The sequence below is a fragment of the Dendrobates tinctorius genome, unplaced genomic scaffold (genome assembly GCF_039654945.1).
Source record: "Dendrobates tinctorius isolate UK_male_01 unplaced genomic scaffold, ASM3965494v1 ptg000331l, whole genome shotgun sequence".
Lineage (NCBI taxonomy): Eukaryota > Metazoa > Chordata > Amphibia > Anura > Dendrobatidae > Dendrobates > Dendrobates tinctorius.
Genome location: NW_027361997.1, coordinates 294,635 through 313,984, shown reverse-complemented (window position 1 = coordinate 313,984; position 19,350 = coordinate 294,635). Strand labels below are relative to the sequence as shown.

The window sequence follows — 19,350 nt, the reverse complement described above, 5'->3', positions numbered from 1 at the left end:
ATGCTCATTCCTCACCTATAAAGCACAGGGAATATAATATACACCTGTATATATGGGATATGTGTTCATTCCTCTATTATCTACATATATTTCATGCTCATTCCCCACCTATAAAGCACAGGGAATATAATATACACCTGTTTATATGGGATATGTGTTCATTCTCCTATTATCTACATATATTTCATGTTCATTCCCCACCTATAAAGCACAGGGAATATAATATACAGTAAGTTACGTTAATTCTATTTTATTCCTTAGCGTCCGTGTTTTTAGTACGTTCCCGAGAACACAGGCAGAGCGACAGCGGTGACTTATAGCTTTGGACATGACCTCAGCCTCACAGCCAATACTGGACCCTGGGAGCTGTAGCAGAGACTGAGCACTGGACCCAGGAACAGTGAGTAGAGCACAGTGTGTACTGTTTTATTATTGTACAGGTTTCCTATATGCACACGGTCTCCTAGACTAAGACATGTGAACACCTGGAGCTCTTTCACCCCCCATTGCTCCGGGGCTGACTGCTGCTGCAGGACGGTGACCCCCCACCCCGGTCCCAGCCGTGACGTCACCGGGCTCTTGGCAGCACAACACACCGGCACCAATACTGTCCGTTCTCTCGGTCTGACGCAATTGACATTGCGCTGAAACACTTGGGTGAGGATGCTCTGTATCCTTCCTAACACGCAGGTCGCCGGGTAAGGAGCGTGGCGGCCATCTTGTTGTAGCCTCGCCCCACAATGCCCTGCTGTACGTGTACTACTTCCCTAATCCGTGCTAATCCTGTATTTCCTGTGTGGCAGATGTAGAAACTCTTTATTCGTGGCTCGCGTCCAGTGAGAGGTAATGGAGCAACTGGTGGGCTGCCTTTCTTTTAGAAAACGTTATGGATGGCGCAGTTTCATTGCCCCGGATAGTGGAGCTTCTGCTGGAAACCGTGACTTTCTGGTGGCAGGAGCTTCCTCCTTGGGGACAATGTCAAGCCAAAACTAGGACCGGTCAGACGTCGCTTTTTATGTATTGGTTTTGTCATGGATAGATCACGTCCCCATTACAAACTATGCGGCTGTTCGCATATCAGTCTGCTGCCTGTGCGTTACATTGTAGGAATAGGAGATGCTTTGTAATTTTTCCATACAAGAAAATGCTATTTTTCACACGGGCTAAACACCTAACATTCGGACCATTTATTGCCTTCTTGAAAAACCACTGATGTCTGATTGAGGCCTAAGAGTATGAGCCCATGACCTCTTTTTCAGGCAGTTCTGGCCAAAACCCTGTAAAAATGCTCCCAGAGATGCTGTTCCCATGTTCAGTCTTTGGAGCATCTTGGAAGCTCTTCCGGTTTCCTCAGACGCCAAGCAGTGAGCTGACCGTTCTTCTGCGGCTTTCTGCTCTGAAGACACTCCGCACTTTATAATAGAAGTCAGTGGAAAGGCCTGAAAGATGTCCAGGGGTCTTTCTGAGCCTTTTTTTTTTTTTTTTTACTTTAAAAACTACTAGCAATTTCCTAATTGTTGAATGGGGTATAGAAAAAAAAAAGTCTGCAAAAATGTGAGAACATAAGACGCCACTGACAGTCAAAACCGTTGAAAAGCTTGCAGAAAAGAGCTAAACACATTCTTCAAAAAACCCAGTGGCGTTTCCAGAAGTCTATTAATTCGCCTGACAAAGATGTCATGTGCACATATCACCCAGGGGCATCTGCACATATGACATGGGGGAAAATCTGCACTGCTGATGGAATCTACGTTCCCTGCCATTAGTGTCATACTTACCTGTCGCCTTTTTCTTCTGTTCTCCGTATGGCTCCGGTTGGTCTCCAACATTTTGTGAACCGCCGGACTGCTCCAGTGTTTGCTGGATGAGCCAGAGGTCACCGCTCCATGTAAGTCTATGAGAGCTAGAATGAGGGTCTCACAGACTTAAGGCCCCATCACACACAGCGAGATCGGTGATTTTGTGACGCCACAGCGATCTCGCCAGCGAGATCGCTGTGTGAGACGGGGATCAGTGACTGGCCCCCCCTGCCGGTTATTGCTGATTGTCCTCGATCGGCCTGGGCCTTTTTTCGATTGCTGGTCTGCCGCTGGCCAGCATGCATCGCTGTGTGTGGCAGCGAGAGACCAGCGATCAGTGACGCTGGTTTCTAATGTAATCATCAGGTATCCAGGAGCCGCGGCTCTTAGATACCCACTGTTTACCTTGGATACCAGCTTGCTCGCTGGTCCTGATCGCTGGAGGGGCTGTCTATGTGACAGCTCACCAGCGATCAGCTAACTATGTCCCAGTGATCCCATCCATGTCAGATCGTTGGTGGGATCGCTGGGACATCGTTATGTGTAACGGGGCCTTAAATTACATACAAATTCTTGGCAAAATCAGAATCGTCCTTGCTTTTTGCGTCACTATTGTTATCCGCACAGCTTGAGTGACACGTTAAGGCTGTGTGCCCACGTAGCGATTTTTAAGCGTTTTTGCAGCGATTTTCGGCGCAAAAACGTTTAAAAATCATGTACAGAACGCCCCCCATGCATTCCTATGGCATTCCGCACATGCTGTGCTAATGCTGCGCTTTTTTCCACGGCGGAATCGCATCGCGGAAAAAAATCGCAGCATGCTCATTCTTTTGTGCGGAATCGCAAAGAATTGCCGCGATTCCGCACCCATAGGAATGCATGAGAATCGCTTACTTCCCGCATGTGGCTATGCCCACCATGCGGGAAGTTAAGCGTCTCATGTGCGGTTGGTACCCACGGTGTGGAGGAGAGGAGACTGTCCTCCAGGCCCTGGGTACCATACCCCTGTAAAAAAAAAAAAGAATAAAAAATCGGGGTATATTTACCTTCCGACGTCCCGCGCTGCATTCCCGGCCTAGCGTTCCCAGTAATGCCTTGCGGCAAGGTCCTGTAATGACGTGGTCTCGCGAGATCGCTATAGCAACGCAAGACTACGTCATCACAGGTCTCGCAAGGCATCGCTGGGAACGCTGAGGCCCGGGAATGCAGCGCAGGACGCCGGAAGGTAAATATACCCCGATTTAATTTTTTTTTATCATTTTTAACATTCTATCTTACTATTGATGACGCATAGGCGGCCTCAATAGTAAAAACCTGGTCACACTTGTCAAACACTATGTTTGACGAGTGTGATCAACCTGTCAATCACTTTCCAAGCGATGCTTCAAATCGCTTGGAAAGTGCTTGAATATCGCACGCGAAAATCGCGGCAAAATCGCGATCATAATCGCGGTAAAATCGTGCGGAAAAAAACGCGTGATTTCTGGGAAGGAGTCCGGTTTTTAGTGAGCGTTCTAAAACGCTACGTGGGCACATAGCCTTAAACATGCTTCACTTATAGATTCTGAAGGAACCAAATCTGGAGAATAAAGTGCAAGGAGTGTGGCTGCGCAGCACATTACCTCTGACATTCCGCACTCAAAAATTACTGAGTATATCAATATACATAATGTAATGTTCTGTAGCTCATCTGTTCACGTTGTTGTATTCATTTTGCCTTCTATTTGTATTGTAGCGGGACCTTGTGTGTTGTACACAACTTTTTATTTCAAATACTTGAAGATGGACCAAGACAAGAGTCTGAAAGCTGAGAGTATATTGAGAATCACATTGGAGATCATCTATGTACTGACTGGAGAGGTGAGAGATTCTGGAAATGTTGTCAAATGACCTCAGACTTGTCTTTAACAATAAATGTCAGGAGAGGAGAGATTTGGAATTTTTGCAACTATTAACCCTTTAGCGACAACAGCCGTACATGTGTGTCAGCAATGTGCTATTACTGTATGGAGAGGGCTCAAGAGCGGAGCACAATCCATGTAGCACATGTATTGGCTTTGTTACATCGTCAACAACTAACACTAGCTGATGCAATAGGAGCAAGCTCCAGTCACATCAGTTTCATTTCTTGACAGTGGCATTTACAAGTCTTCAAGGTGGCAGCTGTCACTATTCATGACCACCAACACCCTGTGTAACACAATCGCGGGGTGCTGATCTGTTGCCCTAGCAGCCAAGCTCCTTCTCAAGGTCCCTTTGTAATATGTAGATCTTCGATGATGACCTGTTGGTGGACGTCATAGGTGATTGCCTATTTCACAACACACTTCAATGCAATGTATTGCAGATGATTGCATATACAGTATATTCAAGTCACCAAAAGGGACTAAATATAAGTGAAAAGAAAACCTTAAAAAGAAGTACAATTCAGTGAAAAATAAATATAAAAGTTTTAAATCTCACTTTTTTCCCTAAATGCGAAGTGTAAAAAAGAGAAAATTACATATTTGGCATTGCAAAGTCCATAAGTTGTATGTATCCTACAATGATATCTGTAAAAGCAAGCCCTCATACAAGTTCATTGAAGGAAAATTGGAAAAGCTATGGGTCTTGGGAAAATGAAGACACATTATTTTTTTTATTTAGTTATAACTGTTTTGGGTAAATCGCCCACATTTTTTTTTTCACCCTATCTATCCATATTTGATTTCTTAGTTATTTTTTTGGTATCACTGTATTTGTGGTGACATGGAGAATCAGGCTGCAGAGTCATTTTTACAGCACGGTGAATACAGTTGTGGAATTACATATTTATTCACCACTTCAGATTACTTTTTGCACGTTTTCCAGTATATTGTAAGGTAAAATTAATTGCCATTCAATACTACAAGTCGTCCTACAAAAAATATCCTTTATTCGGCTACGTTGACGGAAAAATAAAAAAACTAACTTTTTTACAAAAGAAAGCATAAAAACAAAAAATAGCTATTTATTATTAGAGCGGCATTTATTCCATGGAGCTTTACATGTGAGGAGGGGTATACATAATAAATAAAAGTACAATAATCTTAAACTATACAAGTCACGACTGGTACAGAGGAGAGAGGACCCTGTCTGCAAGGGCTCACAATCTACAGGGGATGGGTGAGAATACAATAGGTGAGGGTAGATGGTCGTGTAGCGGTTTGGTGATTACTGCAGGTTGTAGGCTTGTCGGAAGAGGTAGGCCTTCAGGTTCCTTTTTCAAAGTTCTCACAGTATGCAAGAGTCTGATGTGTTTGGGTAGAGAGTTCCATAGTAGGGCGGATGCATGGGAGATATTTTGTGTGTGATTGTGGGAAGAGGAGATAAGAGGGGATTAGAGAAGGAGATCTTGTGAGGATCGGACGTTGTGTGCAGGTAAGTACCGGGAGACTAGGTCACAGATGTACGGAGGACTCAGGTTGTGGATGGCTTTATATGTCATGGCTAGGGTTTTGAACAAGAGTCTCAGGGTAATGGGGAGCCAGTGAAGGGATTGACAGAAGGGGGAGGCCAGGGAATAGCGGGGGGACAGGTAGATTAGTCAGGCAGCCGAGTTTAGAATAGATTGGAGGGGTGCGAGAGTGTTGATTCTAAAGGGGTTAAAGAAGCACTCGCTGAAAATGCTTTAATGTATGACCAGTTTATAATGTTGATCAAGTAAATTATAAAAATGTTAATTTGCTTATTGACCACTTTATTTTATTAGTTCCATTTTAGTCCTTTCCTACATCACTTGACCTAAATTCTAATTCTTCAAATTGCACAAGAGGACACAAATCTAGTTTCTCTATGTATATCTATGTTAGTCATGTTAAAGGGACTCTGTCAGCACACAATAACTGTTCAAATCAAGTACAGGTGCTCGGTGCACCATAGTGGGGCCAATCACTTAAGTACACATTCACACCTACTTGTTCTCCCACTATCTACACTCCTCATCTTCTTTGACCACTCTGGCTTCATAGAGCCAGAGAAGGGTGGAAATAAGAGGGAAAACAAGCAGGTGCGAAAGTGTATTTTTTTTTAAATCAGATTATTTTTTATTAAACAGTTTTAACTTACAAAATTGAGACCAGGCACACACAGTTTGGCTACCCCAAGATGCACCGAGTTCCTGTACTTTGTTTGAACATTATATTCTTGGGAATCTGTCTGCAGGATTCACCCCCAAACTACTATGCGCATGTAGCGGTTTTAAAGACCGGTCCAGCAATGCCTTAATGTGGACAGTCACATTTCTCCATTACTGAAAAATCAGCATTTGAATTGATATGAATATGATATGAACTATTTGTAGATCTGAAGCCTTTGTCACTCGAGGTCTATTCCCAGCCAAGTGCTGCTTCCTCCTGCTATGCTGACAGCTTGATTGCCTGAAGTCACACAGCATAGAGGCTGTCAGTCAAACAAAAGGTGGGGAATAGATGGGTGGGTGGGTGGGGAATAGAGCTGGAGTGACCGAGGCTTCAGACCTACAAATAGTTCTTCAGCCTTATTTGCATATCAATTGCAACACTTATTTCTCAGAGCGCCACCTCAGTAGTGCATATCTCTAGTGCCGTTTCAGTTTTTCTCGGAAGGTTCCCCTGTTCTTATGGAGGCCATGTTACCGGCCGAAACCTCAGCACTGTTTATACAGTGGATGAACCTATTCTAAGAAAATACCTTTACGTCCTTTGCATTGACTTTGGAGTGCTGAATTTATTTTTACAACACTTAATTCTCAGTAATGAAGGAAGGTGATTGGTCATGTAACAGTATTGTTGGACTTCTACATATAAAAAGTTTGAAGTGTGAAATCCTACTGACAAATTTCTTTTTAAGGCTGACAAAGAAGTGCATATAGGCAAACTGATTTCAAGTCATACAGTATTTTATATATAGTCTGGAAGAGTCCATCTTTCTTCACATGTTGAGGATTTGTTTTCCTTTTTAGATCTGTTTTGGGATCATAAATGGAAATTAAATGCGCCAATACATGAGCAATGAATTCATAAAATGTCTTCTTATTGCCTCTGTGATCCCCAACCTTTAACCTTTAGAGAGCCACATAAGGCTGTGTGCATGTGTTGCGTTTTTTTAGCATTTTTGCGGCAATTTTCCACTGCGAAAACGCTAAGAAAATGCATCCCGTGCAATCCTATGGGATTCCGCTTTGCTGTGCTAATACTGCGGATTTTACCGCTGTGGAATCACATAGCGGAAAAAACTGCGGCATGTTCATTCTTTGTGCAGAATCGCAGCGATTCCGCACCCATGGGATTGCATTGAAAAGCTCACTTTATGCATGTGGCTATGCCCACCATGTGTGAAGTGAGCTCTTCATGTGCATATGATACCCAGGGTCTGGAGGAGAGGAGACTGTCCTCCAGGCCTTGGGTACCATAATCCTGTGTAAAAAAAAAAAAAAAAAAAATTAAAATAAAAAAAATCGGGATATACTTACCTTCTGATGGCCCCAGGAGTCCTCCCGCCTCTCAGTCACGCTCCCGGCATCTTCCGGTCCCAGTGATGCTTTGCGCGAATCACCTGAGATGACATTGCGCTCTCGCGAGCGTGACGTCACAAAGGTCCTTCGTGCAAAGCATCACTGGGAACAGAAGATGCCGGGAGCGTCGCTGAGGGCTGGGGCAGTCGGAAGGTGAGAATAACAATATTTTAATTTTTTTTTTTTTTTTAATTTTTTTTTATTTTTAACATCCTATCTTTTACTGTTGATGCCGCATAGGCAGCCTCAATAGTAAAAAGTTGGTCACACTTGTTAAGCACTATGCTTGACAAGTGTGACCAACCTGTCAGTCACCTTTCCAAGCGATGCTTCAAATCACTTGGAAAAGCGCAAGCATTCTGCAAGCTAAAAACACTTGTGTTTTGCGGGAAAATGCATGCGAATACTGCATGTGTTTTACCCGCAGCAGGGAGTTGCAGAAATGCTGCGAAAACTTCCGCAGCATTTCAGAACATGTGCACATAGCCTAAGGGGTGTTTGCATGCTGCTTCAAGTGCCCTCCTTCCTTATGGGCAGTAAACGTCTAGGAGTTGTAACTAACCCCCCATTTATTATTCTCCCCACCCTATTGCATCCAGCTTTAAGCAGCCGTTCATCTGACAGAATCATCCTGTCTCCAACTTCCGCCTATTTGTATGTGTGCATCCAGATCTGCTCTTCTGTGCTGTGCTGCTCAGCTGGAGACCTTCTCTTCATAACTTTTTGCTAGACCTGGGGCTAATGCACCCAGCTGACTGACAGCCATGAGCCACAGGCTGGGGACCTATGTGTTAGCAGATCCATTTTGGATTCTTTTTTAACACTGAGTATGCCCAGAACACTAGAGGTGTTTAGAGACACCGAATAAATATGAATGCAAAAGGAAAACCAAACTGTTTGTTCGAAAATGGAAATTTGTGATTTTCCATCTGTTTTTTGCTCCAGTTGTAAAGCATATTATTTATTATAATTTTTTTTTAAACACTGGATCCATCCCTAAAGTATGTTTTAGCTGGACATGTTAACAAAATCTGAGTGCGAGTCACATAGTACAGTGATTGACTAAAATGGTGCGGATAATTCACAAAGTGTTCTGTGAGTAAACTAAAGTCTCTGCTATGTACATTACAAATGAATGATGCAAGATCTTTTTTTTTTCTGGAATGCTTCTTTAAAGTGTGGCTGTCTTTTAACTCCTTAGAACCCCATTAAGATGCCTCGATCACTGCAGCTTGAGGAACACCGTGAGAAGAAGATCCTGCAACTCGCTGACAAGATCATTGAGCTGCTGACTGGAGAGGTGAGCGCTGCCGGGACATAATACCGTAACCCCATGGAACGTGTGGATCACTGTATTATTGTTGTCTCAGGTTCCTGCTGGGCAATATGCAGAAGAACTCGCAGATCTGGAAAAGGATGATATGGAGACTAGCGAGCTCCCCTCTTCACCAGGTAAGAAGAGAATATCACTGACATTTGTTATATGCAGATGTGTGTGTGTGTGTTATCCATGGGTCCCCGATCCTGAAGACTTTAGCCCGAGTGTCATTTAAGACACTAGTGAGTTGTTTATTGGTCTTAAAATTATCTATTCAGGATAGAAATTCTGGGTACGGTATGGATCTATTTTTTTCCAAGCATAAGCTATTGTCTGTTTTGGTGCTAAGAAGAAGAAAGTGAGGAGGTTGTACTGAGGATGGGCTATTTGCGGTGTAACAGAACTTCCCAGGGATCTCTTACTGTATAAGGGGAAATGGAAAACATCTCAAGCCAATGTATATAAACGAGACCTGGGGCCAAGTCCATCACACGTGCAACATGCCATCTTCGGAAGAAGAGACTTTATTTGTTAAAAAGGAAAAAGCAGTTTTAATGGCCCGATACACACTAGACGAATGTTGACCACACGCCGATACTGACAAGTTTGACTGATAGGCTAATGTGTTATGGGGCTTCCAGCCAACTGATAGTTGGGGGATATGTTGATTGGGCATGTCTAAAGCTGCAGTCACACATAGCGACTTACCAGCGATCCCGACAACGATATCAATGTGTCAGGATCGCTGGTAAGTCGCTATGTGATCGCTGGTGAGCTGTCACACAGACAGCTTCACCAGCGATCAGCACGCCGAGGTGAGGAGCGAGCCCGGGAGCAGCGGACAAGTGTGCCTGCTGTTCCAGTCTTCCACCAGCAGAGGGCGCGCCTGCATCCCCGGCCTCTCCTGGCGGCGTCCTGCTGCCTCCTGGTCCCCAGCGTGCGGCGGCGGCAAACTTTAAGGTACACACTCCGCGGGCTCCTGGTCCCCAGCTTGAGGCGGCGGCGGCACCTGTAACTCTCTGGTAACGTACACATCGGGTATCCAAAGGACGCGCGTCCCTTGGATACCCGATGTGTACGTTAGTTACCAGCTGATCGCTGGTCTCCCGCCTGTCACACGCAGCAATGCGTGCTGGCCAGCGGGAGATCAGCGCCGAAAAAAATGTCCAGAGGTTTCTTGCAGCGATCAGCGATACCGGCTTGTGACTCTGCAGCGATCTCGCTAGCGAGATCGCTATGTGTGACGGGGCCCTAATTTTGAACTGCCAATCTCTTTGTTTTCTCAAAGATAAGCCGCTGGCAGAAATGTGTGTTTCCGGCTCTATCATAGAGCGCTCAACTAAACAAGCACTCCTGTGCTTAGGAGAGACAGCCGAAATGGCTTGTCTGCCAGACTACTAGCTGAAGCATCATTCAGCAGATAGCCGTCTAATGTGTATGGTTTCACAGAAAATTGAAAAATCTATCTTCTGGACATTGCAAATAAAGAATATAAGTCCGTCTTTGTGTTCCCTACAGAAGGATCCAGTGACAGAAACACACAAAGACCTTCCAGTCCTCTTTATTCCGATTATAGCGAGGAGGAGCAAAATGAGTCAAAAGTTTGTGAGGTACGTAGAGCTGAATGTCACCATGAACTTTGGTTGTACTTGTGCAGATGTGTGGAGAAGCTAAAAGTTTTCTATCTTATTTTATTACATGATGTCACACTTTATTGGACCCTGATTATCAGAGAGAAGAAACGTTTCAGATTAAAGTTGAAGTTATAGAGGCAGAAGATAATGAGTTGTACCATAACGGTGATGTGCAGTGTAAGGAGGAGGAAATGCCCATAGACATCTCTACAAGTAAGTAATAATCCCAAATTAAAGAGTATTTTAATTTCATGAAAAACATATATACAATATAGTATTTCTGTTGACCGTAAAATTTTAGTGGCTCCTAGGTTTACACTAAGTGACCAGCGAGTAGCGACATCAATCTGTTACATGTTTCCTGATTAGCAGTCATTTAATTAGCGTGTTTTGACAGGTAAGGTGCATTTATGATGCACACAGAATAATCAGTCATTCTGTGCACATACAGCCTTTATTCTCTGCAAGCACATGTCCTTATTAGCCTTTTCACACTGCTGTCACCTTCATGACAAGGCCAATATTTCTCAATTCTGACCAGTGTCATTTTATGTGGTAATAACTCTGGAACACGTCAGAATATTCCAGTGACTCTGAGATTTTGTTTTTTTTCATGTTTGTGGTAAATTTTGGTCAATATGATGTGCGTCTATTTATTAAAATATTGAAAATTTGACCCAAAAAATTAAAATCTGGCAATTTTCACATTTTTAAGCAGTTAAATCAGATGGTTATACGACACAAAATCGGTAATAAATAACATTTCCATTATGTCTACTTTATATCCACATAATTTTTTAAACATTTTTTTGTTAGGACGTTAGAAGTTTGTGTTTTTTTTTTTTTTTTTTTGTTTTTCTGTTTTTTTTTTCCACATTTTTCCAACAAAATTTTAAAATAAAAAATTATAGGGACCACATCACATTTGAAGTGACTTTGAGGGCCTCAATGTGACAGAAAATACCTAAACAGTTGAAACCCCATCAAAAGTGACCCCATTTAACCCCTTTACCCCCAAGGGTGGTTTGCACGTTCATGACCGGGCCAATTTTTACAATTCTGACCACTGTCCCTTTATGAGGTCATAACTCTGAAACGCTTCCATGGATCCCGGTGATTCTGACACTGTTTTCTCGTGACATATTGTACTTCATGTTAGTGATAAAATTTCATTCATATAACTTGCGTTTATTTGTGAAAAAAACGGAAATTTGGCAAAAATGTTGAAAATTTCGCAATTTTCCAACTTTGAATTTTTATGCCCTTAAATCACAGAGATACGACACACAAACTTAATAAGTAACATTTCCCATATATCAGCACAATTTGGGAAGCAAAATTTTTTTTTGTTAGGAAGTTATAAGGGTTAAAAGTTGACCAGCGATTTCTCATTTTTGCAACACCATTTTATTTTTACGGACCACATCACATTTGAAGCCACTTTGAGGGGTCTATATGATAGAAAACACCCAAAAGTGACACCATTCTAAAAACTACACCCCTCAAGGTGCTGAAAACCACATTCAAGAAGTTTATTAACCCTTCAGGTGCTTCACAGGAATTTTTTGAACGTTTTAAAAAAAAAAATGAACACAATTTTTTTTCACAAAAAAAATTACTTCAGGTCCAATTTTTTTTTTTTTATTTTACCAAGGGTAACAGGAGAAATTGGACTGCAAAAGTTATTGTGCAATTTGTCCTGAGTACGCTGATACCTGATATGTGGGAGGGAACCACTGTTTCGGCACATGGCAGAGCTCAGAAGGGAAGGAGCGCCGTTTGACTTTTTCAATGCAAAATTGGCTGGAATTCAGATTGGACGCCATGTCACGTGTAGAGAGCCCCTGATGTACCTAAACAGTGGAAACCCCCACAAGTGACCCCATTTTGGGAACTAGACCCGCCCAAGGAACTTATCTAGATATGTGGTGAGAACTTTGAACCCCCAAGGGCTTCACAGAAGTTTTTAACTTACAGACGTACAATTAAAAAAATCATATTTTTTTCACAAAAATGATCTTTTCACCCTCAATTTTTATTTTTCCAAGGGTAACAGGACCCCAAAAGTTATTGTGTAATTTGTCCGGAGTACGATGATACCCCAAATGTGGGGGTAAACCACTATTTGGGCGCATGGCAGAGGTCGGAAGGGAAGCAGCGCCATTTGACTTTTTTGACTGGAATTGGGATTCGACGCCATGCCTCGTTTGGAAAGCCCCTGATGTGCCTAAACAGTGGAATCCCACCACAAATGACACCATTTTGGAAACTAGACCCCCCCCCCCACGGAACTTATCTAGATGTGTGGTGAGCACTTTGAACCCCCAAGTGCTTCACAGAAGTTTATAACGCCTGGATGTGAAAATAAAAAAATCATATTTTTTTTTCCACAAAAATAATATTTTTGCCCCAATTTTTTATTTTCACAAGGGTAACAGGAGAAATTGGACCCCAAAAGTAAAGTTGTTTTTCAATTTGTCCTGAGTAGGCTGATACCCCATATGTGGGGGTAAAACACTGTTTGGGCGCATGGCAGAGCTTGGAATTGAGATTCAGCGCAGAATTGAGATCAGACGCCATGTTGCGGTTGGAGAGCACTTTATGTGCCCAAACAGTGGAAACCTCCAATTCTAACTCCAACCCTAACCCCAACACACCCCTAACCCTAATCTCAGCCCAAACCCTAGCCCTAATGGGAAAATGGAAATAAATACATTTTCTTTTACTTTTATTATTTTTCCCTAACTAAGGGGGTGATAAAGGGGGGTTTGATTTACTATTTATGGCGGGTTTTTATGTTTGGCAGCAGTCATACGCTAAAAGACGCTTTTTATTGTAAAAATAGTTTTTGCATCACATTTTGAGAGCTATAATTTTTCCATATTTTGGCCCACCGAGTCATGTGAGGTCTTATTTTTTTGCAGGACGAGTTGACTGTTTTATTGGTACCATTGTCGGGCGCGTGTCATTTTTTTGATCGCTTTTTATTCCGATTTTTTTTGGGATGCAGAATGAACAAAAACCAGCATTTCAAGAATTTCTTTTGGGGGGTGCGTTTACACCGTTCCGCGTGGTTTTTATTCTTCGGGTCAGTACGATTACAGCGATACCTCATTTATGTCATTTATGTCATTTTTTTTATGTTTTGGCGCTTTCATGCAATGAAAACAATTTTATATAAAAAATAATTATTTTTGCATCACTTTAGTCTGCGAGCAATAACTTTTTTATTTTTCCCCGATTACGCTGTATGGCGGCTCGTTTTTTGCGGGACAAGATGAAGTTTTCAGCGGTACCATGGATATTTATAGCCGTCTTTTTGATCGCGCGTTATTGCACTTTTTGTTCGGCAGTATGATAATAAACCATTATTTTTTGCTTTGTTTTTTTTTTTTAAGGGGTTCACTAATGGGACAGTTTTATAGGGCGGGTCGTTACGGACGCGGCGATACTAAATATGTGTACTTTTATTGTGTTTTTTGTTTTGTTTTTTTTCCAAAAAATTTATTAGGAAATTTTTTTTTTTTTTTAACCATTATTATACTGTCCCAGGGGGGACATCACTGTCATGTTTGAGATCGCTGATCTGAAACATCACAGATCGCTGTGACAGATCAGCGATCTGACAGGCACTGCAGAAGGCTTCCTCATGCCGGCGCTTTGCAGGCACTGAGGAAGCCCGCCCCCGAAGGTCCCCGCCGCCATATTGGATCCGGGGACCTGCAGGGAAGGAGGACCCCGGAGCAGCGTAGCACATCGCGCTGCTTCGGGGGGCTCTGGGAAGTGCGGAGGGAGCCCCCTCCCTGCCGATGCTTCCCTAAACCCCCGGTACACTACGATCGTGTTTGATCGCGGTGTGCCAGGGGTTAACGTGTCGGGGGCGGTCCGTGACCGCCCCTGACACATACTGCCGGATGTCAGCTGTGATAATCAGCTGACACCCGGCCGCGATCAGCGGCGCTCACCTTATGAGCGCCGCTGATCGCCATGACGTACTATCCCGTCCATGGGCATAGGGGCACGGGTCCCATGGACGGGATCGTACATCAGATGTCAGAAAGGGGTTAAGAAACTACACCTCTCGAATTCATTTAGAGATAAGGTGAGCATTTTTAACCTGTAGACAATTCACAGAATTGTATAACATTGGGCTGAGTAAATGAAAAAATTACCATTTTTTTTCCACTAGAATGTTGCATTGGCCTCAAACTTGTAATTTTCAAGAGGGATAATAGGAGAAAATGAAAGTTACAATTTGTTACGCAATTTCTCCGGCGTACGCCAGTAACCCATATGTGGTCACAGTGCAAAGCTCAGAAGGGAAGAAGCGCCATATTGTACTGCAGATTTTGATTTTGCTGGAAGGGTTTGAGGGTGCCATAAAGAGGACCCCACTTTCCAAACTTCTCACCCATTGAATTCATCTAGGGGTGCAGTGATCATATTGACAGCACATGTGCCTCACAGTATGGCCGGGGTCACACTGGCGGGGCATACGGCCGAGTGAGAGGCGCTAAAAGCACGCATTAGACACAGACCAATGATTCTCTATGGGGTCCCTCGCACCAGCCGTATATTTCTCATCCGTATTCTACGCTCCGTGCCAATCGCAGCATGCTGCGATTGTCAGCGTTCTACGCCTGTAGTACGCCAATGCAAGTCTATGGGTGCGCAAAAAATACGGATTACACACGGACCAGACGTGTGACCTGCGAGCAATACGCAGGTCTTTTGGCTGGTGACAGGAAATGGGGCAATCCATCATCAGGAAGCCTAGACATGCAAATGAGCTCAAAAAGCGCTCCAGACATCCAGGAAGTACGCCTCCACGGAGTACAGCAGCCTCATGGCGTCCACTTACATAAATGTGGAGATGTTAATAGTCCTGGTGCAGGAGCGTCCCGAAATCTGGGACCAACGCGATGCCAATTATTCCAAACGGGCAAGAAAGGAGGCGTCATTGAGGCGCATCTGTCGCCAGATGTACCATGACTTTGGTGATCGACCACGTGAGGAGCAGCATAAAATTCGTAAGTACAAGCCAAAACATGAGTAACATTAGCGCACAACAAAAAAGGAATATAGAATCAGCACCCCCCTTCCTGTGCATGTACTTTTTGCCTCATGAGGCCGTTAGATTTGGATGTGACACGTGGATTCACACAGCCATTTATGCCACAAGCTCCTCATCCTCCTAGACAAACCAATTATTAAGTGTAGCTAAAGAGACCCTATGTATCTGCCCAATTAGATATGCCACCATGGGTAGAAAGCACACCCCAGAAGGCCCCATGCCTAGACTACTGGTAGCAAATATGACCTATCAAATATGTGAATTTGACAATATTTCCTGTCACATTGCAGTGGAAGATGTGATGAAACGCTGGCGAAGCATCCGGGACCAATACCGCTGGGGATGCGGGATACGTAAAACGAAAATATATCTATTACAACCGGCTGTCCTTCCTCTCCCCAATTCTGGATCTGAGACCGTAAGTAGATACCTCACACCACATTACACAGATACTTTACAGGGCAAAAAATATTGATGTATTTTTGCCTCTGTTCTATTTCATAACAGAACTCAATCCAACCTTACGGATCGAGGTGGCTGGCCCATCTTCTCCCCCTACAAGAAGCATGGCAGAAGATGAGTCATCACAGGAGAACCCATTGGCTGCCCAACAAACCACACCACCAGGACGGTCTGCTGCTGCCCCATCACCCATCCTGGAAGAGCCGGGCAACTTGAGCAGCAGCCCAACTGGCCAGATCAGGGGATCCCCACAGGCTGCTGTTACATCCTGGCGAGGCCGAAGAAGGCGCCAGGTCACTGTTCAAGAGAGCAGGACCAATGTGGACACAGGGGTGCTAAATTATTTATCTCGAGTCACTGCAGATGATGGGGAGGAGGCCTACTCGCGTAGCCTGACCCTTTATCTCCGTGCTCTTACCCGTGAGGTCAGGCTCCGTATTAGGGGATGTTTTCAGATCCTGCTTGATGCAAGCACCCCCCCCCCCCAATACCCCATATGAGCTTTTCGAATATCTGGAGAGGTGGCAGCTTTCCCCCCGAAATCTAATGCGCATGAGACCATCCACACAGATGCTTGCTCAAGCAGGGTCTGAACATCCTCTAATACGTGGGCCTACAACTCACCCCCTTCCTCCCCCTACCCAACCTTCCCAACAGCAGCAACAAATTTCTGGCTCTAGCCAACCCCACCAATATGGCCACTTATTCCCACCCAGTGTTGGAGGCTGGTCCCAACCTGGTTGGGGACGACATGGCTATATTGGTGGGTATGAGACACGGCCCTACCCGCCCCAACAAGATGCCCCTCAGCAGTATTACTATGGCCACTACCCTCAACAATCACAGGAGGAAGGTCAGTACCAACAGCATGGGCAACAGTCTGCACCCAAACAGGGCGATGTTGCTCAAAGTAGTCAGCAGCAACCACAGGCTGCTCCTCCGCCTTCTCCTTCGCCAACATTCCACAATTTATAAGTGGCTTAAAACATGGAATTAGTAAACCCATACTGTACATGACTGTTCTTAATCGGTCTGATGGGAGGAGATGTCCAGTGTGTTTGAACTGGTGGTTAAAATCCCAAGGCAAAGTAAAAAAGAGGTTTTATCCAGCAGCAACATGAGCTAAAACAGATAATACTAACATTTCTTATGACGGTTTTCAAATCATATGATTAAGACACCATGACAGGCAAGGCTACCTTATGCATTTCTGAGACATATTACATGTCTGTAAAAAATACAAGATTTCACGGGGCTATACTGGCAAAGTTAAAGGATCAAAATAGAGTACTCACTTGATAATGCATAGAAAAGGCGTGCTGTCCATATTCTTAGTCCAATTTAGGCCAGCTAACTATATTCCAAAATCAAGGCAAACAGCCTCAAGACCATCACGCTCTCTCTATTTATTATCAAGTCAGTCTTCTAATTTGATCCTTTGACTTTCCCAGTATAGTGCGGTGAAATATTGTGTTTATTAAGACATGTAATATGTGTCAGAAACGCGTAAGGTAGCCTTGCCTGTCATGGTGGCTTATTAATATGATTTGAAAACATTCAGAATAAATGTTAGTATTATCTTGTGTAGCTCATTTTGATGATGGATAACTCCTCTTTTTTACTTTGGATTCCAAATGTGTACAGTTGCAATGTTGTTATTGCACTATGTATGTTGTAGGATATGTTTGTAATTTTGTTTGAACAACAATGTTGAAATATGCCAAAAGCCCAATTTGGGCCATTGCCCAAGATTTTCATAGGGCAAGAATATGATTGCCTTACAAACTTAAAAAAAACCCCACAAAAAAGCCAAAAGTAAAAATTGGCCAACTACACTTTACGTCTCTGTCTTAATTGTCCAAACCCATATCAAAATACGCTTACCAAATCAAAGCAACAGTCAGAGATTCAGAAGGGGTAGAAATATATATATTTTGACACACATCAAACCAACATTGCCAACATAGATCCAGCATGCTCTTGCCAAGAAGGTTCCCCCTGAGGTGCCATAAAGTAATTAGTGAAATGATCACGCACATTGAGGCCAGAGATCGGTCTACGTTGATGTTTGATAGGTGGTCTCACCCTACACACATTGTCCTGCCTACGCACAACACCAGCAGAGGAGGAACAATCATGTATCCTGGTGAAGTTATGAAGTACCACACAGGCTTTCACTACTTCATTAACATTTTGTTCACTCAGCTGAATGGCAGACTGGAGTACCCGCCATTTGGCACAAAGAATGCCAAAGGAACACTCCACCAGTCGCCGAGCACGTGATAGGCGCAAGTTACATATCCTGCGCCTGTGGTGAAGGTTGCGCCAGGGATATGGCCTCATGACATTGCGCGTTAACTGAAAGGCCTCATCTGCCACAAGAACATAAGGAACAGATTCTTGAGTGGAGCCTGGTAGCTGGCGTGGTGGTGGTAGATCCAACTGGTTGGTGTGTAGCCGCCGAGCCATAATGGAAGTATTGAAGACTCTAGAGTCTCCCGTCCTTCCATAGGCCCCAATGTCAAAAATTATAAACTTGTATTGAGGGTCGGCCAGAGCCAACAATACAACAGAAAAGTATTGTTTATAATAGAAGAATTGGGAGCCAAAGTTCGGCGGATTACGCCCCCGGATATGTTTGCCATCAAGGGCCCCAATACAATTTTGAAACTGGCATTCTTCCTCAAAGTCCTTGATATCCTCAACCAGTCTTCCATCCTGGCCTCGGGCATGACGACTTGATATAGTCTTGTCCATATTTCAATACATGTTGACCTGACTATGCCAGATATGGTTGATCTTCCAATCCCAAACTCATGGTGGAGGGCAGCATAAGACAGGCCAGTGGCCAGGAAGCTGAAGAACAACAGAAAAGGATGATTGTTGAATGCACATATTTCCAAAACAAACAGGTCCATACATACCAAACTTGGTAAGATTTCAGAGCAAATAACACACACATCTTGCTTTGCACAATGAGTAAGTGATATTCAGTACATATTCGACACAACATTCGTGTCTGTAAGTTGAAACATATGTGGACTAAGATGAGGGCCTAAAACTTACTCCAAGAAGGCAAAAATTCAAACTTTGCCCAACACATCATGAACATAGAGAATGTGGTTGTGTAGTACATACCGTATTGTGAGTAGAAGTCGCTCCTCTGCAGATATAGCTTTGTGCATCCTTGTATCCTGAAAGGTTATCCAAGGGCGCACTGTCTCCAAGAGTGTAGAAAATGTTGCAAGGCTCATGCGACAGTATTGGTAGAATTTTACAGGATGCTCCCGCATAGAAGAATATAGGTGGTGAAAATGACCTCTTGCGAGTCGTTGCCTCAAAAGTGGATGTACCCACATGCGTCTCCTCCTCCGCGATCCACTATCACTGGGTATGGTTGGCCAAAGCACCATGACAAAAGCCAGTTGAAGAGAACCTGCTCAGTTGTGTTGAAAGTCAGACTGTCTGACATGTTGCACATACCACAGCAACACACCTAGTGAAGGCAAGGTGACAAATGGACAGAATTGGAGGCTGCCACTTGTTCCTGA

General features: G+C 43.7%; 1 protein-coding gene across 1 annotated transcript in view; it reads left to right on the top strand.

The window, feature by feature from the left end:
* The first annotated feature begins 694 nt into the window (after window positions 1–694).
* The window catches only part of LOC141074248 (uncharacterized), a 30,978-nt gene continuing 12,322 nt past the window's right edge, over window positions 695–19,350 (top strand). The window contains exons 1-6 of the mRNA XM_073561862.1: window positions 695–843; window positions 3,535–3,659; window positions 8,513–8,611; window positions 8,682–8,763; window positions 10,148–10,239; window positions 10,362–10,476. Of these exons, the coding sequence (XP_073417963.1) occupies window positions 3,582–3,659; window positions 8,513–8,611; window positions 8,682–8,763; window positions 10,148–10,239; window positions 10,362–10,476 (466 nt within the window). The 5' untranslated portion in view covers window positions 695–843; window positions 3,535–3,581. The remainder of the gene's footprint in view (window positions 844–3,534; window positions 3,660–8,512; window positions 8,612–8,681; window positions 8,764–10,147; window positions 10,240–10,361; window positions 10,477–19,350) is intronic.